Raw genomic sequence first — 18,797 nt, 5'->3', positions numbered from 1 at the left:
TGGAACCATTTAGTGTTGCTGCTGCTCCCCTCCCCTTTTTGGATTTTGTCTAACCATTACAAGCATATTTTGTGAAATCCTCTTTGACATCCTTAGTTTAAACATGTCAGAGCATCTGCTTTTGCATGCAGAAGGTCCCAGGGTCAATCTCTGGCATCTCCAGATAGAGCTTGGAAAGACTCCCTGCCTGAAACCTTGGAGAGCCACTGCCAGTCAGTGTAGATAACACTGAGATAGATGGATCAATGGTCTGACTCAGTATAAGGCAGCTTCCTATGTTCCAGAACAGTGTGAGGTGGAAACCAAAGGGTGCACCAATCACAGCACTCTCTAAACAGAAGATTTGACCCTGAGATTTAGCTTTGAGATTCAGCACATTCTGAAGACATTCAGCTCTTGCAATGTTGGGGTACAGTCAAATGTTCAGCATACGAATGTGAGAAGTAAAAGTCATGTCCTGATTGCTTCACTGCATCAAAAATGAATGCGAGAACTGGAATACAAAAATATGTAAATGTTCTGCATCTCTTCAACCTGTTACATACCTCTGGTGTGGGGTTGCAAATATAGAAATAATTGGCAACTCCTTATTCTAAGTAATCTATCATTTTCTTACGATTAGTTCAAAATGTGCGAGTAGCAGTACTCACGGCAGATGGATGGAGTTCTCCAAGAAACGCATGTGCCAGCTTCATTGCACGCCTGAGCATAGGCAGCTACAGCAGTACAGAAACATTCACAGTCTCCCCCAGTGTCACAAGCACAGGCATCAGAGATGCAGTCTTCATAATATTTAGTTGGTTCCACCTGTTAGAAAAGTAATACATCTGGTTTGATTTGTGTTTCAGTCTTAGCAGGCCACAGCTAGAGAGGGAGAGAGCATTTTCTGATTTTTCAAATTACAATTTTCTTTTCTCTGACACATTCAGCATGGAGAATTTGCAACATCAGTCAATGTTTTTCTTTACATGTCACACAATTTGTTGTAGCAACAGAATTGCGTGCAAAGGCAATTTGTTGTAATAATAAACATGAATGCGTCTGAAACATCAAGAGGATGTGAAAAGGTTATGAATCATCTAGCATTAGTAATTGTCAAAGAAGTAATTTGTCAAATAAGCAAAGAGGGTACTTTATGCATACACTGAGGAAAAAATGCAATTGGTCGGCAAACCCCTTTATGTTAATTATCTATTAAATGTGTTAATATCAGATTTTTACTGTGCTGGGGACCCTAACCATCCTGGGATTCACATCTAGCTTTCTTTTATGCAAATTATTAGCTGAAATGGTTGTATTGATATAAAAACCAGCAGGACAATTATTATTTACAAGACTTAAAAAGGAGGAGTTAACAGCCAATATTCTCAATCACCTACAAGTAGTTGGCTCTAATATTGCTTAGTCTTGAGAGGTCTAGAAAGTGATGAAAGGTTAAAAGTGATGAAAACAAATGAAGGGGATTTGTCCTATATTTAGTAAGCTTTTTAATTAAATGGTCAGAGCCACCATCAAAGCTTCCTAACATAGTGTTAGGTCCAAAGATCCTGTGAGCAGAACTCAGCTCACAGGATACTGCACTGGTTGGAGGGGGTGAAGAGGTTATTTTTGCTACTTTTCCCCACAGCCCCTATGCCACCTGAAGAGCTGATCCGAGGGAATGGGGGACCCTCTGGAACAGTGTGGGTTTGGCATGGGGGACTCTAGGGACAATTGGCAAAAATTACCTCCACCTCCCTTCAATAGGAATCTCCACAGGATCTCAGTTGCATCCTCAAACAGAAGGATATATTCTGTTTTGCTTGCAGAAGGGACACACTGCATCTATCCCACACAATGCCCCCAAACATGATAACCAGTTATTAAGATTCCTAGACTTTTTGTGCTGATGCTTCTCAAGACTGATGGAAGAACCTGGATAACTTGTATAACTGCCATGTCATCAGAACTGCCAATGGGTCCAAAGATGACCTTATGCACTCACTTCACATGCCACCGAGATTCATCCTAACTACACTGCATTGCAATGGAACTCCTTATAATGCCATGTAGTTAGTCTGAATCTTGGTGGCATGTGAAGCGAATGCTTCATATCCCTATGACAAGGAAGTACTCTTATACTGCCATAGGTATCACCTGTAAATGCACAGTTGACCATTAAGAGAAGTCCAGTTAAGATCCATTGTCTGAGAACTACAAAATCCTAGAAGTGGTTCTGGAATGTCTGTCTGCAATACCTTTGTAAACTTCCTGCTATGACAAAATGACAACACATTTTTATGTTGATCTTATGTAGTTGTTGGTACATCCTGTCCTGGGTACTAATATGTAGGCACATCAAGTCTTAAGATCAGGGCAGTTAAAGTGTCCTATACATGCTTCTGAAAAGACTTTTTCCCATACCTGAGAATGGCAGGAGGCAAACACTTGGCTGTTAATGATGCTACATTGCTTCTGGGCCCAAGAATTCCTATATGGGTTTGCAGAACAAGGATCCCTGATGCCTGGGGCATCTGGACAACTGGGAGACACCTTCCAGCTGTTACCAAACTCCAGCACATCTCCAATAATAGACTGACTCCTAGTGGTGAAGTCATTAATGTCATTGCCATCATAGTTTCCACAGAGGCCGCAAACCTGACCCTGCACAGAGACAAGCAGAAGCTAATGAGAAATGTATTTTTTAGAAAAATTAGACACTCTGCACTTTCAAAACTGTAGAATACTTTGGTTATTTATAGAAAATGTCATACTTTGTGAGCTGTCCCACTCATAAGGGCTTTTTAATTGATTTCAGTGGAGGATGTTGATCTGTATGTACATGCATGTATAGATTGGCTGTCTTCTACTACATCAGTGGAGCTCAAGGGTCTTGCATGCACATCAGACACATGCAGGATTCTGAATTAGCCTGTCTGTCTAAACATGGCTTCATAAACTATATAATAAATGTTGTCTTTTAGGTTTCTACAAAAACAATTGGGTTTTATTTATACTTAACAGTTCCTTTTCTTAGCAACAAAATGTGCATGACCTCTATAATAATAATAATATAATAATATTTAATTTGTGTGTCGCCTATCTGGCAAATAGCCACTCTAGGCGACGTACATTAAAATGGAATAAAATACAATAATATCAAAGTAGTCATATTAGTTACAATAAAATATTGGACAGTCATCAATACCTTCATAAAACATTTACATTTGCAGTATATAATAGATGACAATTCATGGAGATTAACCCATCCCAAGGATCTCAAAGGCCTGTTGAAATAGCCACTTCTTCAGGGCCTTGCGGAATACATCCAGGGAAGGGGCATGTCGAAGATCAAACGGGAGGGAGTTCCAGAGAGTGGGGGCCACCACAGAAAAAGCCCTCTCCCTAGTGCAGGATCATTTTTTCCCCAGGATCATTTATTTTTTTTAAAAAGCCCTTATGTTCAAAAAGGGCTTTTTAATAATATGCTATATATTTTCTTTTGCAAGCATTAGATATTCTATTAAATATGCAACTCTTCCCAATGAAACCAGAAGTTGTTTACCATGAAAACAAATAAAGAAACAAACAGAAAAATTGAATGATCTGTCTCTGAATGAGACTCTCGGACAAAAGAAGCTTAACCTCTCAAGGATTCCCCAATTCTTCACTCTTGGTCATTCCTCCTCAGGCTGCATTTCAGTGATGGGTATGGTCCAAAGTGGATGCAGCCACAGCACATTCTTGCACGTGCATGCATGCACACACACACGCACGCGCGTGGGCAGGGCAATTTCCATCCCTATCAGTATGCTGTGCTTGCCCAACCCAGTGCTATGTCATTATAAAAAATATTGTTGGGGCTGCCGCCACCACAATCAATGGGGTCTTGGCATGTAGAAGAAATTGCTGGGGGCGGGGATGAAGTCATTGAACTGGAGGGTTAGCTACTCCTGCTTTATAGAATAACCTGTAGATCCAAAATTGGACAACCACACCAGTTAGGGTTGAATCCATAAAAGGGGCTTTGGTGTTCTTAATAGTTCTGAATTAGGGAGAACTTTCTAGCTTGGATGACAAGTTCCTGAATTTCTTGTGCCCATCCCAAGAATTCTATAGTCTGCCTGTCTTCCCTCTCCTCAGCTTGCTGCATTGAAGAGCCATTTCCAGTGAAAAGCTGTGTCTCAGAGGAGGCATATTGACTCCCATATCACTGAGTTGGTCTGGGTGTTTTTTGTTTGTGTGTTGACTTGAAGGGCAGAAGTAGATCCAGCATGAAACTCATAAGGCTATAAAAGCCATAGCTTGAAAGAGAACCCAATGTCCAATACCTTCCTGCTCATTAAATCTTCTATTGTATATAATATATAATAATATACTGGTCCGAAATATGTTGAATGTCAAACAATGACAAATTTTGTAAATTTAAATGGCATCATTCAGTTACACCTGTCAAGAAAGTGGGAAAATACACACATATTTACATCTTCAGGTACCCTAATCCATCTGGGATGACCAGTATTTACACATGAATGTCAACACTCACTAAATTTTGGGTAGTTATTGTGATTAACAAAACAGAGGTTTTTATTGTAATACCAAAATGTTTCAGCTTCCGCCTTCATCAGCAGCTCACATACAAATGCTGTTCCCAAGGTGGCAGTTATAGAGCTCAAGGTGGCAGTTATAGAGCTTTGAGGATGGAATGCTCAGAGGGGCTTCATTTGCAGAAGCTAAGTAGTGGTGGTACTGTCCTCCAGGTTCAGGCCATGTGGTGTCAATGTGTCCAGAGCAGCCTTTCCCAACCAGTGTGCCTCGAGATGTTGTTGGACCACAACTCTCATCAGGCTCAGCTAGCATTGCCAATGGTCAGGAAAGATGGGAATTGTGGTCCAACAACATCTGGAGGCACACTGGTTGGGAAAGGCTGGTCCAGAGAGTATAACCCAAAGTTCTCCCTTTTAGTCAGTGCTGCTGGATCTGTTGGCATCTCTATAGCTGTTATAGAAAAGTCCAACAGGCTGTGACCCTTAATGTTGACATGTTTTGCAACTGTTTGCTCCACTTTTTTTGTTAAAATTGCCTATTTGTGGTTTCTGAAGTGTGTGCGTAAGTCAGTTGTGGTTTTTCCTACATATTGGATATGACATCCTGGTCTTTTGCATTCGATGACATAAATTATAATGCAGGACGTGCAGATGATGTTCTGTTTGATGTAATATGTCCTGCTTGTCCTAGTGCTTGTAAAAGTAGCTGTCTCTCTGAGGTACACACAGGTGATACAGCGTTTGGGGTGACAAGGATGAGACCCAGGATTGGTGATAGGTGGCTTAAGCACAGCTCTCACTAACGGTCTGCACAAATTAGGAGGCTGGTGAAATGCTGCAACAGGAGGCCTGCTGATGGCTGTAGCAAGATATATATATAAACACCAAACTGTATATGTTGTAAGAGGAGTAGCCAACATGGTGCTGATGTGTGTGCGTTGTTGCGTGAAACAGCATACATTACGTTGGAGTTAAGTTGAGCAAGAAACTTCTTCAGAGCATTAGAGCATGTTAAGAGTCTTTATTAAGACATTATGGCCAAAGGCTTAAGAGTAAATACATGTAGAGTTTCTTCAGTCACCCCCCCTCTGGTACATCTCTCTCTAGTGACAGTGCGGTTCAATGGTCAACACATGGTGCCCTCCAGATGTTGTTGAAATACAACTCCCATCAACCCCTGCCAGGATGGGCAGGGATGATGCGGAGTTTAGTCCAACAACACCTGGAGGGCACCATGTTTGCTACCACTGTGCTGTACCTGGCCATGTGTGTATTGTCCATGCAAGAAAAAAAACCCAATTCTTCAAAAGAAATGCTAGCCAGAAAACAAGAAGAGCCCTGCCCATCTAATCTAACACTCTGTTCTCATGGTGTCCAGATGCCCATCAGAAGACCACAAGAACACATAAAGAATAATCAATATAATTACTGGAATCATCCATAGTATGGAGTTGTCTTGTACTTTGTCATTAATGTGACCATTTTCTCATTGCTATCAGCTGTTCTTCATACACACAAAGAACCTCTGTTAAATTGACTGTGAAGTGGACAAGTAAAGGGATCCATTCGATAAATCAATCGGCTGGAATATTTAAATGTGAAAATACTAACTCTTAATGTTTGATCTTTAGAGAATTTATTGGAGGAATGTTATAGCATATATCTTTCATTCTTCAGTCATATACTATACATATACATATATACATATACATATATACATATACGTATATATACAGATAAGACAGTTTTGAAAGCAACAAACAGAACTTCACTCAAGCTTGCTCTGGATCCCTCTAATACATACATATATACATACAATTTTTACTTTCTTCATCAGAAGCAAATGAAGGGTTTGTGCTGTTTTTAGCAAATCCTGGCATCCTCAGCTTACCTTAAATTCTTCATTAAGTTTGATGAAGATACTGGTTTTCCTGTCCCACATCAGGACCAATCCAACTGAGGTGTCAATCACCATGTAAATGCCCATGTAACGGACCTTGTATGGCACTTCACCTCCACCAGGAAGCCTCTGTATCACTTCAAATTTTCCATCAGTGAGTATAAGCTCATAGTCCTGTAAGATGAAAAACAAGCAACAGATGTGTGTCAATGTTGGTAGCTACCACTAAATTCTTCAGCAGGTGTTTCCCACTATGAGCAAGTTTTGGGCTGGCAGAATGAAACTTCTGAAAATATAATGCTCTATGTTGACAGTAGGATTTAGCTTATATAGCCTATTCCAAGATTTACAAAAATCTATAGGAACTTCATTACCTAAAAGATACTTGCTGGCATCCAAATAGCAATTTCATGCAAAGGGCATGCACTGGCTCATTTGAACATTTGACTTCCCCCCCCCTTTTGAAAAACAAGTCCTCATGCCATCTTCCAAACGGCTTTTGAAATCTCCATATGGGTTCCCATAGTTAATTTCAGAGGCTCTGGTTCCTAACAATGAAGTGCAGTGAAACCTCACTTTACCCACGTTTTATTGTTTCTATATCCTTCATTTGATCATTACTGTCACCTTTCTTACGTAGCTACTTTATGCTCCATTTTCTCCTGTTGGAAGATTTCATATATCCCAGCTTTGTCCAGGTGTACAAGTCATATTGCTCATGCACCCTCCATGAAGCAACTTACCCCCAAGAACACTTTAATGGCTTTTGAGCACGTAGTCCCAGTGGTGCCGCAGGGGATATTCTCCGTGATAACCCTGAAAGTTCCTCCATTTGTATGGTTTTTACTGCAGTGGTCCTGCAGAGAAGAGCATCATTTAGTGTTCATGAACACAGCTTGCCACATCAAGACTAAATAATTTTATTTTTAAAAGTATGTGCTTTTTTGGGTGTGTAGTGTAATACCTGGACTAGTGTGTATTCACAGTCTCCACTGAAGCTATAGCGTTTGCCATCAAAGGTGATGTAATGACCATCTCCATAAACAGAGCATGTTGCCAGGCAGGGTTCATTGGAGCATTCCCACTTTCTGTTCTTACATGTACTACACAGATAGAAACAAGGATAAATTTAGTGGTGGGGATTTTGTTTGGGGTTGTTTTTTTTTGCTATGCGGATAGAACAGTTTGATGCTTTTAGGTCAGTTTATAACAGGCTGTACATACCAAGTATTACATTTCACCTTGATGGTTTCCCCTGGATTGTATGTGGCTTCATTGTGAATACATGGGCATTCTTCAGCAGCTACACATCCACCTTTGCCATCAGATATCAGTTCATTAGGACACATGCAGCCAGAGACACACTGTGTGCTGTACTGTAACAAAAATGGGGCAGCAAAAGAGGTTTCTTGACAAATCAAAAGATGAGAAACAAAAGCTACTACGATACTAGCTAGATTTAAGGTAAATTGAAATTAGCATCTGCCTTCATTGGTGGATCACCAACCAATGGAGAACCAATTAATTAGTAATGTGTGCAAAATTACATCAAGTGTGTTTTTTCGGAGGAGTTTTGGTGTGGAGACCTTGTCTTGAACTCTTTGTGAGAATGTTCTTATAAATCACTTGATTGTGTCTTGGCACATTGTTGATACCCTTTAAAAAGTGGGATGTCAGAGTGAGTCACAGTCAAGACACATATTGGTTAAACTGGTTTACCATACCAAAACCCTTGTTCTGCCTCTCTCTATCTCTACCCCATTCCCTGAAACACCTTCTGACTAAGTGTTCTAGGAGTCAGCCCTCATCATCACCACATCATGTACAGTACCAGGTTGACTTCTATCAGCCAGAGGTGACAGAAAGTCTTGATGTGCAGTGAGTGGTGCTAACAGTTTCATATGTTCAAGAGACACGTGATAACTGCAGTCACCATGGGGCCAATTTAATACATAAGTTGAACAGGCTGTTAAGATAAGACATGGTTTCAATATATATGCACACTTACGCATCCAATGTCAAGTGTCTGACAACTCTTCTGACACTCGGCTCCAGTGGCTCCTACTGTGGCATTAGCGCAGTTAAAGTAAACCATGGGAGCATTGCACACTGATAGAAAGAAAAGCTAGATGAAATCTCAGTTTAAGATCAGATATTAGTCATTGGAACAGTGACCATACATCATGAAAGCTAGTCAGGGCACATCATAATTAACCCTTCACTTTAAAAAAATACACAAAAGTCAATGTATTTTGCCAACATTAAGAAAACCAACACTGGCATTTTTAAGACAGAGGATGGTGGCTATCTTGGCTATGGAGCTTAGCAGACAATATGGAATTACATTACTCAATGTTGGAAAACAGCTGTAAGTTGGAGGAAGTCTATGGGATGTTTTCAACTAATTTGTGGAGTTCTCAAAGTCCAATATTTCAATTTTTACAAATGCTCTGGAATTACTCTGTCTTCTTCCATATTTACAAAACGGTGGCTTACCTGGTTGTGGTTTCACTTCTCCAATGCACTGAAGCTTTCCTTGTGTGCAAGTGCTATAAGAGATTAAGAACACGTCTTGCTTAAAATCTGACCCAGTTATATTAAGAGCAGTTGTTCTTGCCTAATTAAGGGACAGCAACAACAAATCCTTCCCAGCATGGAATCCTGAAATGCTACCTTGTGACCAAAAGCAAAGTGTTTCCTTTATACAACTTTATACAACAGTGGATCTGTACTGGTTTGAGGCATTTTAACAGGAGTGGACAGACCTCAGAGCTCTATGGTGCAACTGTGCTGCTGCCAGTCTCTCTCTGTCTCCCCCCACATCCCTGCCATTACTAGAAAACCTATCAACAAACCAAACACAGCACTGATGTGCCTACACAAACCTGGTGCTTATTTATTTGTAGTGGATTTTAAAATGCCTTTCAGGATAAGTTATCTTCCCAAGGCCATTTACAACTAGCCAATAAAACAACATAATTATTAATACAATATAAGAAAAACAAAAGAATTAAAATAACAGCAACGATGAAAACAATCAGCTAGACATCAGCATCAGATAAATGGCAACATTAAAATAGTGGCAGCAGATAAAATAATCTTTACAAAGGATTACGTCCAATGCCATGCAAGTGGATTTCCACTCATACAGTACTGCTTTCTCTTCCTCTTCTCTCACCACAACCCCCAAAATCTGCTCTGGAGGGTCCCCCAACCTTCTGGAACAGATTTTAAAGACATTCAGGGGGCTGCATTGTAAGATACAACCCTGAAACTAGAGCTGAACCGAAATTTCTCAGAATACATTTTGTTTCTGAGATTTCTCTTTTTCTTACCCCCTAGAAAAAGGCGACTACTTCCCCCTTCCCCCACAATGCCCCAGAATGATGTTAGGTCCAGGGCCTTGAGGAGGGTGCAAAGTGGCAACAAGCCTGCCAATATACGTGGTGCTGCTGTACTCCTCCCACTGCTAATGGTGAGCCTCATCTGCTGGAGAATCTCTCTTACCCCTGGAGAAATATGGTTAAATAGTCCCCCCTCTACAGTTTCTGTTCCCACAAATAGGCTGGAGAATTTGAAGAGGCTATTTGAAGAGCTCTAACTAAAACGCAGCACCACAGAATCATCAAAATGCTGACTGGATTTTCTTAAAAGTCTGCAGAGCTCTGCTAGATCAAAATGAAGCAGGGCTAAACATATTTCCCTGGGGAGGATACCATGGTGGCAGCAATGCTGACAAGTACATTGATGCCAACTTTGCTAAACAATTACCAGGCAATAATACGCCAAAAAATATTCTCTGGTGCTGCCCCCACCTGTGATCTATAACAAGCATCTGATTTGCATGGTCTCCATTGCAAGGTGCAGCTGACCTGTGTTATCTGTACCTCATAACATATATGAATCGGTGTAGCAAAATCATTGCCATATTTAAGGAATAGAGATGTCTCTGCTTCAGGCTACTACACTTCAAAATGTGCATGACAGAAATCCTACAAATTTGTCACAAGGGCAGATTAGTTCACTGATATGGTCAAAGACCTGTCTAATTTTCACCATTGTGCTACCCATCCTTTTCTCTCCTGAACAGAAGTATTTTTGGAACAAAAGTGTGTTGAGAACAGTTTCCAGAAACAGCCTGCAAATGAAAAACTAAAACAGTAGGTGTGTGAAATTATGGATAGTGTAGAGATACTACAATTCAGAGTAATCAATTCAAGCTGAATGGTGGGAAATTCAAGATAGATAAAGGGAAGCCCTTCTTTATACAAAGCATAGTTAAACTAAGGAATTCGCTTCCAGAAGACATAGTGATGATTGCCATCTTAGAATTAGACAAATTCATGGATTAGACAAATTCATGGCTATCAAAGGCTACTAGTAATGATGAATATATATTGCCTCTAGTATTAGAGGCAGTATGCTTAAGAAAAACTGTTGCCAACTAACATGAGCAGGAGCACTATTGCACTCATGTCCTGCTTCTCAGCCTCTCATGGGCTTCTGGTGGGCCATTGTGTGAACACTGGACTAGGTAGGTCTTTGGTCTCATCCAGCTGGGCACTTCTTATATTTTTTCAAATCAGAAAATTTTGGGTGTTTAGAAAGCTTGGCACAAAATATCAGTGTCAAGTGTCAAGTGACAGTACCAAGTTAAATCTTAATTTTTGTTTTTTATTCTCTTAATTAAGAACAAAAAATGCCATTCTGTGCCAGCACCAAAAGATCTATCTTGCCTAATTACTTAGCCCTTTGTCTCTGAGAGAAGGCAGCCATGTCCCAGGGCAACTCATAATCAGGGCCAAATGGTGATAGATTTTCACTATTCCTGTCATCTTCCCACAATGCTTATTTCAAATAATCCCTTACCAAATGACACCATTTTCATGAACAACTTCTCCAGATGGTATAGGAGACCCTTTGTAGTAACAAGGGCAGCTGGTAGCAGGAACACATTTGCCACTTTCATCCATGTACTTCCCTTCTTCACAGGTGCATCCATCCACGGCAGTAAACTTAATGTTGCAGGTGACATCAGGCTCACTCAGAGCTCGGCAGGTGGGTTGGCAGGCATCAATGGTATAACGGTAAACCAGGGTTTTGGGGCATATTTGGTATTTGGCTTAAGAGAGGGGAAAGCAGCACATTATTCCAGAGATTTATCTAAGAGCTACTGTGGCTATAAAGTACTCGATTTGGCAGGGTACAAAGGTATATCTTAAAACATTTGTTGTGTGCATTTAGATGTATACTCTGTCTTATGCAAGTAGTGCTTTGAATTAAATGTAGCTCACAGAAGGAAAGTTACTGTCTAGTGTGGATTTATGCAAAGGAGCCTGTTCTAGCTTGACTATTCCATGGATTTTATTGGCCTTTGAATCAAGTTGTGTTATTCCAGATTGATCTTTAAGTCACAGCTTTGAAAACTATTCATTTCGTAGTTTATGTATCTTTCCATCTATTCTGAAAAATATGCCTTTTACACCCACACACCAGTTTCTTATCCAGTACTATTAAGATTTCTTTGGTGTAACTGAGGAGAGAAATTGGCAGATGCTCCATTATTCACGTAACACTGTGGGGGAGTTTGTTGGAATTTGCCTCTCAGTGGCAAGCAATAACTTTACTTCCTTCTGAATCTTCTGCAGTTTCTGGAACTCTTACCTGATCAAGAGTTTGTGGAAATTACTGACACCACTTTGGGGTTGTCAAGAGAAAAAAAAGGAGATCTCCACAGATGCCTCACATTCCCCCAAAGTCTTGTCCAGGATAATGTTGAAAGTACAGCTGTAACTAACTGGCAAGGAGCAGTCCACACAAAAATTCATCACCTTGAAATGGGTTGTTTTGATTCATCAATATCTCATTGGGAGAAACTGATTAATCAAAACAACCCATTTCAAGGTGGTGATTTTCCCCCCTGTTCTTTTGGGGAAGAAACAAATTGGAGTCATTTTGTTTTTCCAGATTGCCCTGTTCTGAGGTGTAGTTGTGGAAATTCAAAAAGGCAGCCACCATAACAAAATTCTGCCTCCTTTGTCATTTACTAGCGGAGAGCAGTTGCACTTCTACAGAAAAAAATAACACTTCTACAGAGTGAGCAGATTATTCCCCCAGCAGCTCTTTTTATTTGAGAGGCACAGTGATTGAAACAAGCTTACTAAAAATATAGTATATACTAAACTACACTATGCTAAAATATAGTCACAACCCTATTTTCAAACCTGAAACACCAAGATAAACTTTTGTTTTGCATTTCGATTTCTTTTATTTTTTAAAAATAAGAATCTCTTCTGAGAACCCAAATGTGCATTATTAAAGCAGAGCCAAAGGTTTAAAAAGCATCCCATGCCTTTTGGGGAAAATCAGAGATGAAGAGTGTAATCCTATGCATGTCTACCCAAAAGTAGACACCATTGATTTCAGTGGGACCTACAACCAAGTAAACATGCAAAATAATTTAGTAAAACAAAGGTGGTGGTTGGTTCCCCTCAAAACACTGGAGCAATTCCATAAATGTTAGGGTGAATCACTGTCTTTAGATCTATTTGAAACTGGTCTAAAACCTCCTCTGGCCAGTTGCTTTTTGGTTGCAAAATCCTCAAAACTTACTGCAGATACTGGTCCTCCATCCACTCAGCAGCACTCCTTTTGCAGCACAGGCTCTGACATAGGAGGAGAGTGCAGCACACATGCAGTCCTCACTCCTTTCACAGTTACAGGTGTCAAACATGCAGTTCTACAAACACAGAGAACATGTACCCATATTAATTTACCTCGCCCCTTTGGAGACATTTCCTCTTAAACTTTCATATGTACAAACCATTGACTGTTTAGGTTATTCTGCATCAGTGTTGCAGCAGCTATGAAAAAGGCAGATGACATGCTAAGGGATAATTAGGCAATGAACTGAAAATAAAACTGCCGATACCATAATATTGTTAATTGTTATGCAAATATATGGTACTTCTGGTTGCACCACCTCTAAAACAATACTATAGAGCCGGAAAAGGTTCAGAAAAGGTCAACCAAAGCAATCAAGGGGATAGCGCAACGCCCCTATGAGGAAATATTACAGTTTGGCAAAAAGGCAAGCAAGGGGAGACATGACAAAGGGGTATAAAATGATGCATGGTGTGGAGAAAGAGGAAAGAGAAAAGTGTTTCTTCGTCTCTCATCTATAAATATTGTCTAAAAAATAGGAGTATTTGCCTTTGACCGTCAGTTGTTACTTTAAATTACTGGAGGACTGGGAGATACCTAGGAATCACCTGGTTAAAAAACACAGTATGTTTGTAGGGAAATGCCAAAAACTTCCTGCTAGCATTTGAATGTTAACCTCTTTTCCAGAAGAAGGCAAGCTGTGCATATGCGGCCAACCATGAAGAATGGAATGAGGAATGTTTATATTTAGTAGTGAAGCGAGAAATGAATATGTAGGATTACATGATATGGGGATTAATAATGTACATTAATGACAGAAAGCTTGGCAGAAGGTTAAGGTCCTAACATCGTTTATCCAGTTTGGCAAGTTTAATTTTCTCCCTCTAGGAGTTATTTTTAGATTCTCATTGGCACTTCAAGGAAAGAGAATTTGTAAGTACCGTGTGGTAAACAGCTGGATTTACTACAGAGTGACACTTCTGAAAGGGTCCGTTGGTGTCTGTCAGCAGTCCACACCAGTGCGAAGCATATTTTTCTGTGAATACAGAAGGCAATGTGATTTTATTTCATTTCCTTTTGAGTGGGGGCAATGTTTTCTTTGAGGCACTTTTTTTGGCAAATTTTTAAAAATGTAATATGGTATATACAATCACAAAGAAAAATAAACATTACACAAAGGAGAAAATGCAGATATATTACAGTTGGGTGGGGAACCTTTTTCAGCCCTGGGAACACATTCCCTCCTGGGCAATGTTCCAGGGGCCATAGGCAGGGCCTAGGAATCGAAAGATCTGTCAATTTTGTTCTCTCAGTTTTTAAATTTTCCAATCTTAAATTCAGTTCTCCACATTTCTGCAACAATTTGTGAATTTGTTTTTTTAAAAAAAAAATCCTCATGAAGATTTTCCAGCATTTTCGTGCAAATTTCTCCTCCCCTACACACATTTTTGTAGGCAGTTTTAACCAATGCACACATTTTAGCAAGCAGTTTGTCATCATATAATGCATTTCTGTATGTTATTTTCACTCACATATTCATTTTAATGCACACTTTACCCTACTATATGCATTTTTGTAAACATTGGTTGGTTGGTGAACTGCATCGCAAAATTCAAATAAGCGCAAATTTCATAGGATGGCTATTTTGTTTTCTCATATTGTTTTGAAAAGTGTGAATTTGATAGATTCAGCTTGAAGTGCAAACTGAACCAGTTTTCTTGCCCATCTCTTGCAAGGCCATGGACAAAAGTGGGCAGAGCAACAAATGTGAATTTTACCTTTGTACACAAAGGCTGCAATCCAATAGAGATATCCATACTAATACAAAGATGTACTCTTTAGACCGTCTGACCTTTATCCTGTAATACTGGGATGTGGACCTTTGGGCCTCGGACCAAATGTGGTCCTCCAGTACTCTCTATCCACACACTTTCCCTAGTTCTACCCTTTACCAGCCCTGCTTTGCACCCTCCTTGAATGTTTTATTTTCCTGGCTGGAATATGTATTTGCATTCTGATAATGATTCTTACGTGCCTAGGTGAGGACAGAGAGGGATGTGTGAGTCTGAAGAAATTGGCTTAGGCTGCAATCTCATACATGCCTGCTCATAAGTAAGATCCACTGGATTCAATGGGACTTACTCTCAGGTCAGTGTGTTTCTGTTTCAGGTGTTCACTTCATCAGAGTTTACCAAGGATCAATGTTATAATCCTAATGAATTCAGTGGGATTTTGTAGTGGAACCAAACCACTATCATTGTGTTAATGTTAGTCCAGAAATTCAGTGAAATCACATAAAACATCCAGTTTTGCCAAATTATCCCCAAGGCAGAATTCAGCTATCCCTAATTCCTATGTAACATTTTCCACATATATGGACACTCACAAGGATAATTTTAATCAAAAGTATTCTTGTGGGAAAAATAGTGTATTTGAACCTGGCCACATTGTTAGCTGTATCTTTCTGCCTTCCCTCTGCATGCTAAAACTTGCTAAAATTTGCTGTAACCCATCATATCTATTGTCCATCATGCACTTCTGGCTTATATTACTCTCATCTGCTTCTTGGATAATGATCTGGATAAGGTGGAATAATATGTAATGATTGTTCCAGCTATACAAAATCTTGTCTGCTTGCAGGGAACCACTGTCATCTCAAAGCTAATGTGATACAGTAGAGTAATAATCCAGGACAGGAGAGAGACCTAGGTTCAAATACCTACTCAGCTGTTAAGCTCATTAGGTGCCCTGAGGCCAGTCACATTCTCTCTGACTAACCTAATTTTAAATCTAACTGCAATCTGTAAATTTTTATTGTTATTGTCTTTTAACTTTGTATAGTGTTAACCACACTTACTCGGATTTTAAATGTGGTTTTAATTTGTTGTACACCGCCCTGAGAGCTTGTTGCTGTAGGGCGGTTTAAAAGTGTAATAAAATAAAATAAATAAATAAATATAACCTACTTCACAGGGTTGTTGAGAGAATAAAATGGGAGCAGGAAGAACTAGGATACTCCTTGAATAAGGGTGAGATATTAATGTTAAAAAAGTCAAGATGATTGTTATGCCCTACCTGCCTTATGCAATTTCAAGAGTTAATATGGGTTTCTGTTTTTTTTTAAAAAGCTAAAAGTCTTTCTAACAAGGCTGTTCATTAAAGGGTGTCCTGGAAGAAAAGCTGCAAAGTATTTTCTGGAATGCACATACCATTCTCTATGCTGAGAGTACATGGGTTCTCAAAGATGTTTTTGATGTTGGGGCAATCGGCCTGGGTTTTCCAAGTGTTGGCAAAAGCAGCTGAGGTTCCTTCTACCACTCCACTGATGGCTTGGAAGTCATCTGACTGGACACTATTGAAGTTCCCACAGAGACCTGGGACAAAACCAGGACAACTTTTAATCCTTCTCATATCAAAGTGATTTCAGTGAATGTTGCCTCTATGTCTTGAGAATGACTCACTTACCACAGGTCTGCTCTTTGTGGGTTGGGTCCAAGCGCACAAAGAGTTGCATGATAGGTACAAGCTGGATATCTAACTGGAGGCCAAAATTTGATTGCACAATGATGAAGAATGACGAAGGCCTGAAGATGGTGACGTTAGCTGTTGAAGAACATAATGACTCAGTTTACAAATGGCATCAAACATTTCATCAGGCTGTGGCACTTGCTACAAGGAGTGGGACAAAGAGAGACATATGCACTTGTATTTTGCATGCTTACAATGGATAATAATTGCTTATATTAAACATTTTAACGATTTTCCATAGGCAGTGAATTAACTTCTATTATAAGAAGAAAGTACTAAAATCCTATGAACGCAAGAAGAGCCTTGCTGAATTAAACCAAAGGCCTATCTATTCCAGCATTCTGTTTCTTCACAGTTGCCAACCAGATGTCCCTGGAAACCCACCAACAAAATATGAGGGCATTAGCCCACTCTTACTGTTGTTTCCCTGCAATCTTATATATTTTTAATTTCAGGGCTGACAAATGAATAAATTTTGATTACTATATCGAATAGCATATCTATTATACACTAAAGGTAATTAGATCTGTTGTCTTTATAAACACAGGTCTATGTGTAAGAACATAACAGCCTGCTGGATCAGACAAGAGGCCCATCTAGTCCAATATCCTGTTTACAACAGTGGCCAACCAGACGCCCAAGGGAAGCCCACAAGCAGGATGAGTCCAAGAGCACTCTCCCCAGCAACTGGTATTCAGAAGCATACTGCCTCCGACTATGGAGGCAGAGCACAGCCATCATGGCTAGATCCCCCCCTTGTTGCTCATTCTCATTGACAAGTAAAACAGCTCCCTGTGACAGTCTCTAAACCCAGACTTCCTTTCTTTCTGTGGCATCATGTCTGCAGTGCTATAAAAGATAGAATTTGAATTCCAACTGAACCCATCTTTCCACACACAATTGCTCACTCACAAGACTCACCCAATACAACTAAATGCACAAAGTAGTGCACACTGATTAAGTCCCTAAACTGTAATATATTGGGAACTCTGCTTGAGCATGCAATTTATTGTGCTTAGAACTCTGTGGTAAATACCTTCTAACAACCAACTGAAGAGAATAGCCACTGATGCAGCACATACACCAGAGCAAAATCCTGAAATGGAATTTAGTCCTCAGGATGGGAACAACAATAGAGAAGGGAAGCAACAAATGAAGAATACCATATGTTATCTCTAAACGGAGAACTTACATGCTGAGATGGGTAGCTGGGTGAGGATCATATTCACATACACAGCCCCAGTAGACTTGATCACAATTACCTGGCAGAGCACAAAGGGAAACATAATGGTGGGCCCACATTGTCAGAAACAGCACATTTATCACAGTATTTCCTTCAACTACACTGATTTCTGTTACCTACTGTTGGAAGTATGTGCTTGCTTCCCTTTTGCCTTACACCTTCTGTGTACATACCAATGGCAAAGAAAATTCATAAATGTATTTCACCTCTGGCACCACTTGACTGAGCTAGAAACAGATTGTTCATGAATGCTCCAATTGCTCAGGAAATGAAGCTGCTAGAATGTTTGGAAAAGCTTTTTTGGGGGGGAAAGGACTACTGCCACTTTGCTAGGATTAAATCCTTGCACAACTCCCAATAGATCGAAGTAGCTTTATGTGGCACTCTGGAGAATAGAAAGAATCACAAGATAATAAGAAAACTAAGTGATGGAGAGTCTCTTGAGGCAAGGTAACTGAAGGAAGACAGTAACAGACTGGGCAAGCAAGTGAGCACTCCTACGGGTAGGCTGGCTAACAGTTCAGTTTGCTTACAACTCTGCCAGATTTTCCTCCCAAGGATTACCACTAGTGCAATGAGACTTTCCTCCCTCTCCTCTCTCTGCCTGTATCCTGCACCCTCCCCAACTCTGCTCTGGAGGGTTGGGGGAACCTCTAAAACATACAGGAGGAGGAGAAAGGGGAAGTCTCACTGCGCAAGCAGGGATCATTGCACTGATGGAACAACTTACTTAGCAGTAAGTTGAATACAATCCCAACTAATAATATCCAGAGGAAAGGGTAGATGAAAAAGGAGACTTGAGGAAAGGAGCACAGGAAAAAGGGAAGTGAGAAAAGGAAGGGAGAATGCACAAGGAAAGAAGGGTAAAGAGCTTGAGGTTATGGACCAGGGTGCCCAGAGTATACATAGAATGTAAAGGGGTGTTGTAACTTTAAGA

General features: G+C 40.1%; 1 protein-coding gene across 1 annotated transcript in view; it reads right to left on the bottom strand.

Annotated features, from left to right (window-relative positions):
• MUC5AC (mucin 5AC, oligomeric mucus/gel-forming) overlaps positions 1–18,797 on the bottom strand; it is an 87,491-nt gene that overhangs the window by 55,573 nt on the left and 13,121 nt on the right. Inside the window, exons 11-24 of the mRNA XM_061612766.1 lie at positions 17,810–17,879; positions 16,555–16,692; positions 16,299–16,463; positions 14,031–14,125; positions 13,039–13,165; positions 11,296–11,548; positions 8,923–8,975; positions 8,435–8,535; positions 7,651–7,802; positions 7,391–7,529; positions 7,170–7,283; positions 6,418–6,600; positions 2,404–2,643; positions 651–807 (exon numbers count right to left, since the gene is read on the bottom strand). Of these exons, the coding sequence (XP_061468750.1) occupies positions 651–807; positions 2,404–2,643; positions 6,418–6,600; positions 7,170–7,283; positions 7,391–7,529; positions 7,651–7,802; positions 8,435–8,535; positions 8,923–8,975; positions 11,296–11,548; positions 13,039–13,165; positions 14,031–14,125; positions 16,299–16,463; positions 16,555–16,692; positions 17,810–17,879 (1,987 nt within the window). The remainder of the gene's footprint in view (positions 1–650; positions 808–2,403; positions 2,644–6,417; positions 6,601–7,169; positions 7,284–7,390; positions 7,530–7,650; positions 7,803–8,434; positions 8,536–8,922; positions 8,976–11,295; positions 11,549–13,038; positions 13,166–14,030; positions 14,126–16,298; positions 16,464–16,554; positions 16,693–17,809; positions 17,880–18,797) is intronic.

Source organism: Rhineura floridana, chromosome 2 (genome assembly GCF_030035675.1).
Source record: "Rhineura floridana isolate rRhiFlo1 chromosome 2, rRhiFlo1.hap2, whole genome shotgun sequence".
In the NCBI taxonomy this organism is placed as follows: domain Eukaryota; kingdom Metazoa; phylum Chordata; class Lepidosauria; order Squamata; family Rhineuridae; genus Rhineura; species Rhineura floridana.
This window is presented reverse-complemented; position numbering and strand designations above follow the sequence as displayed.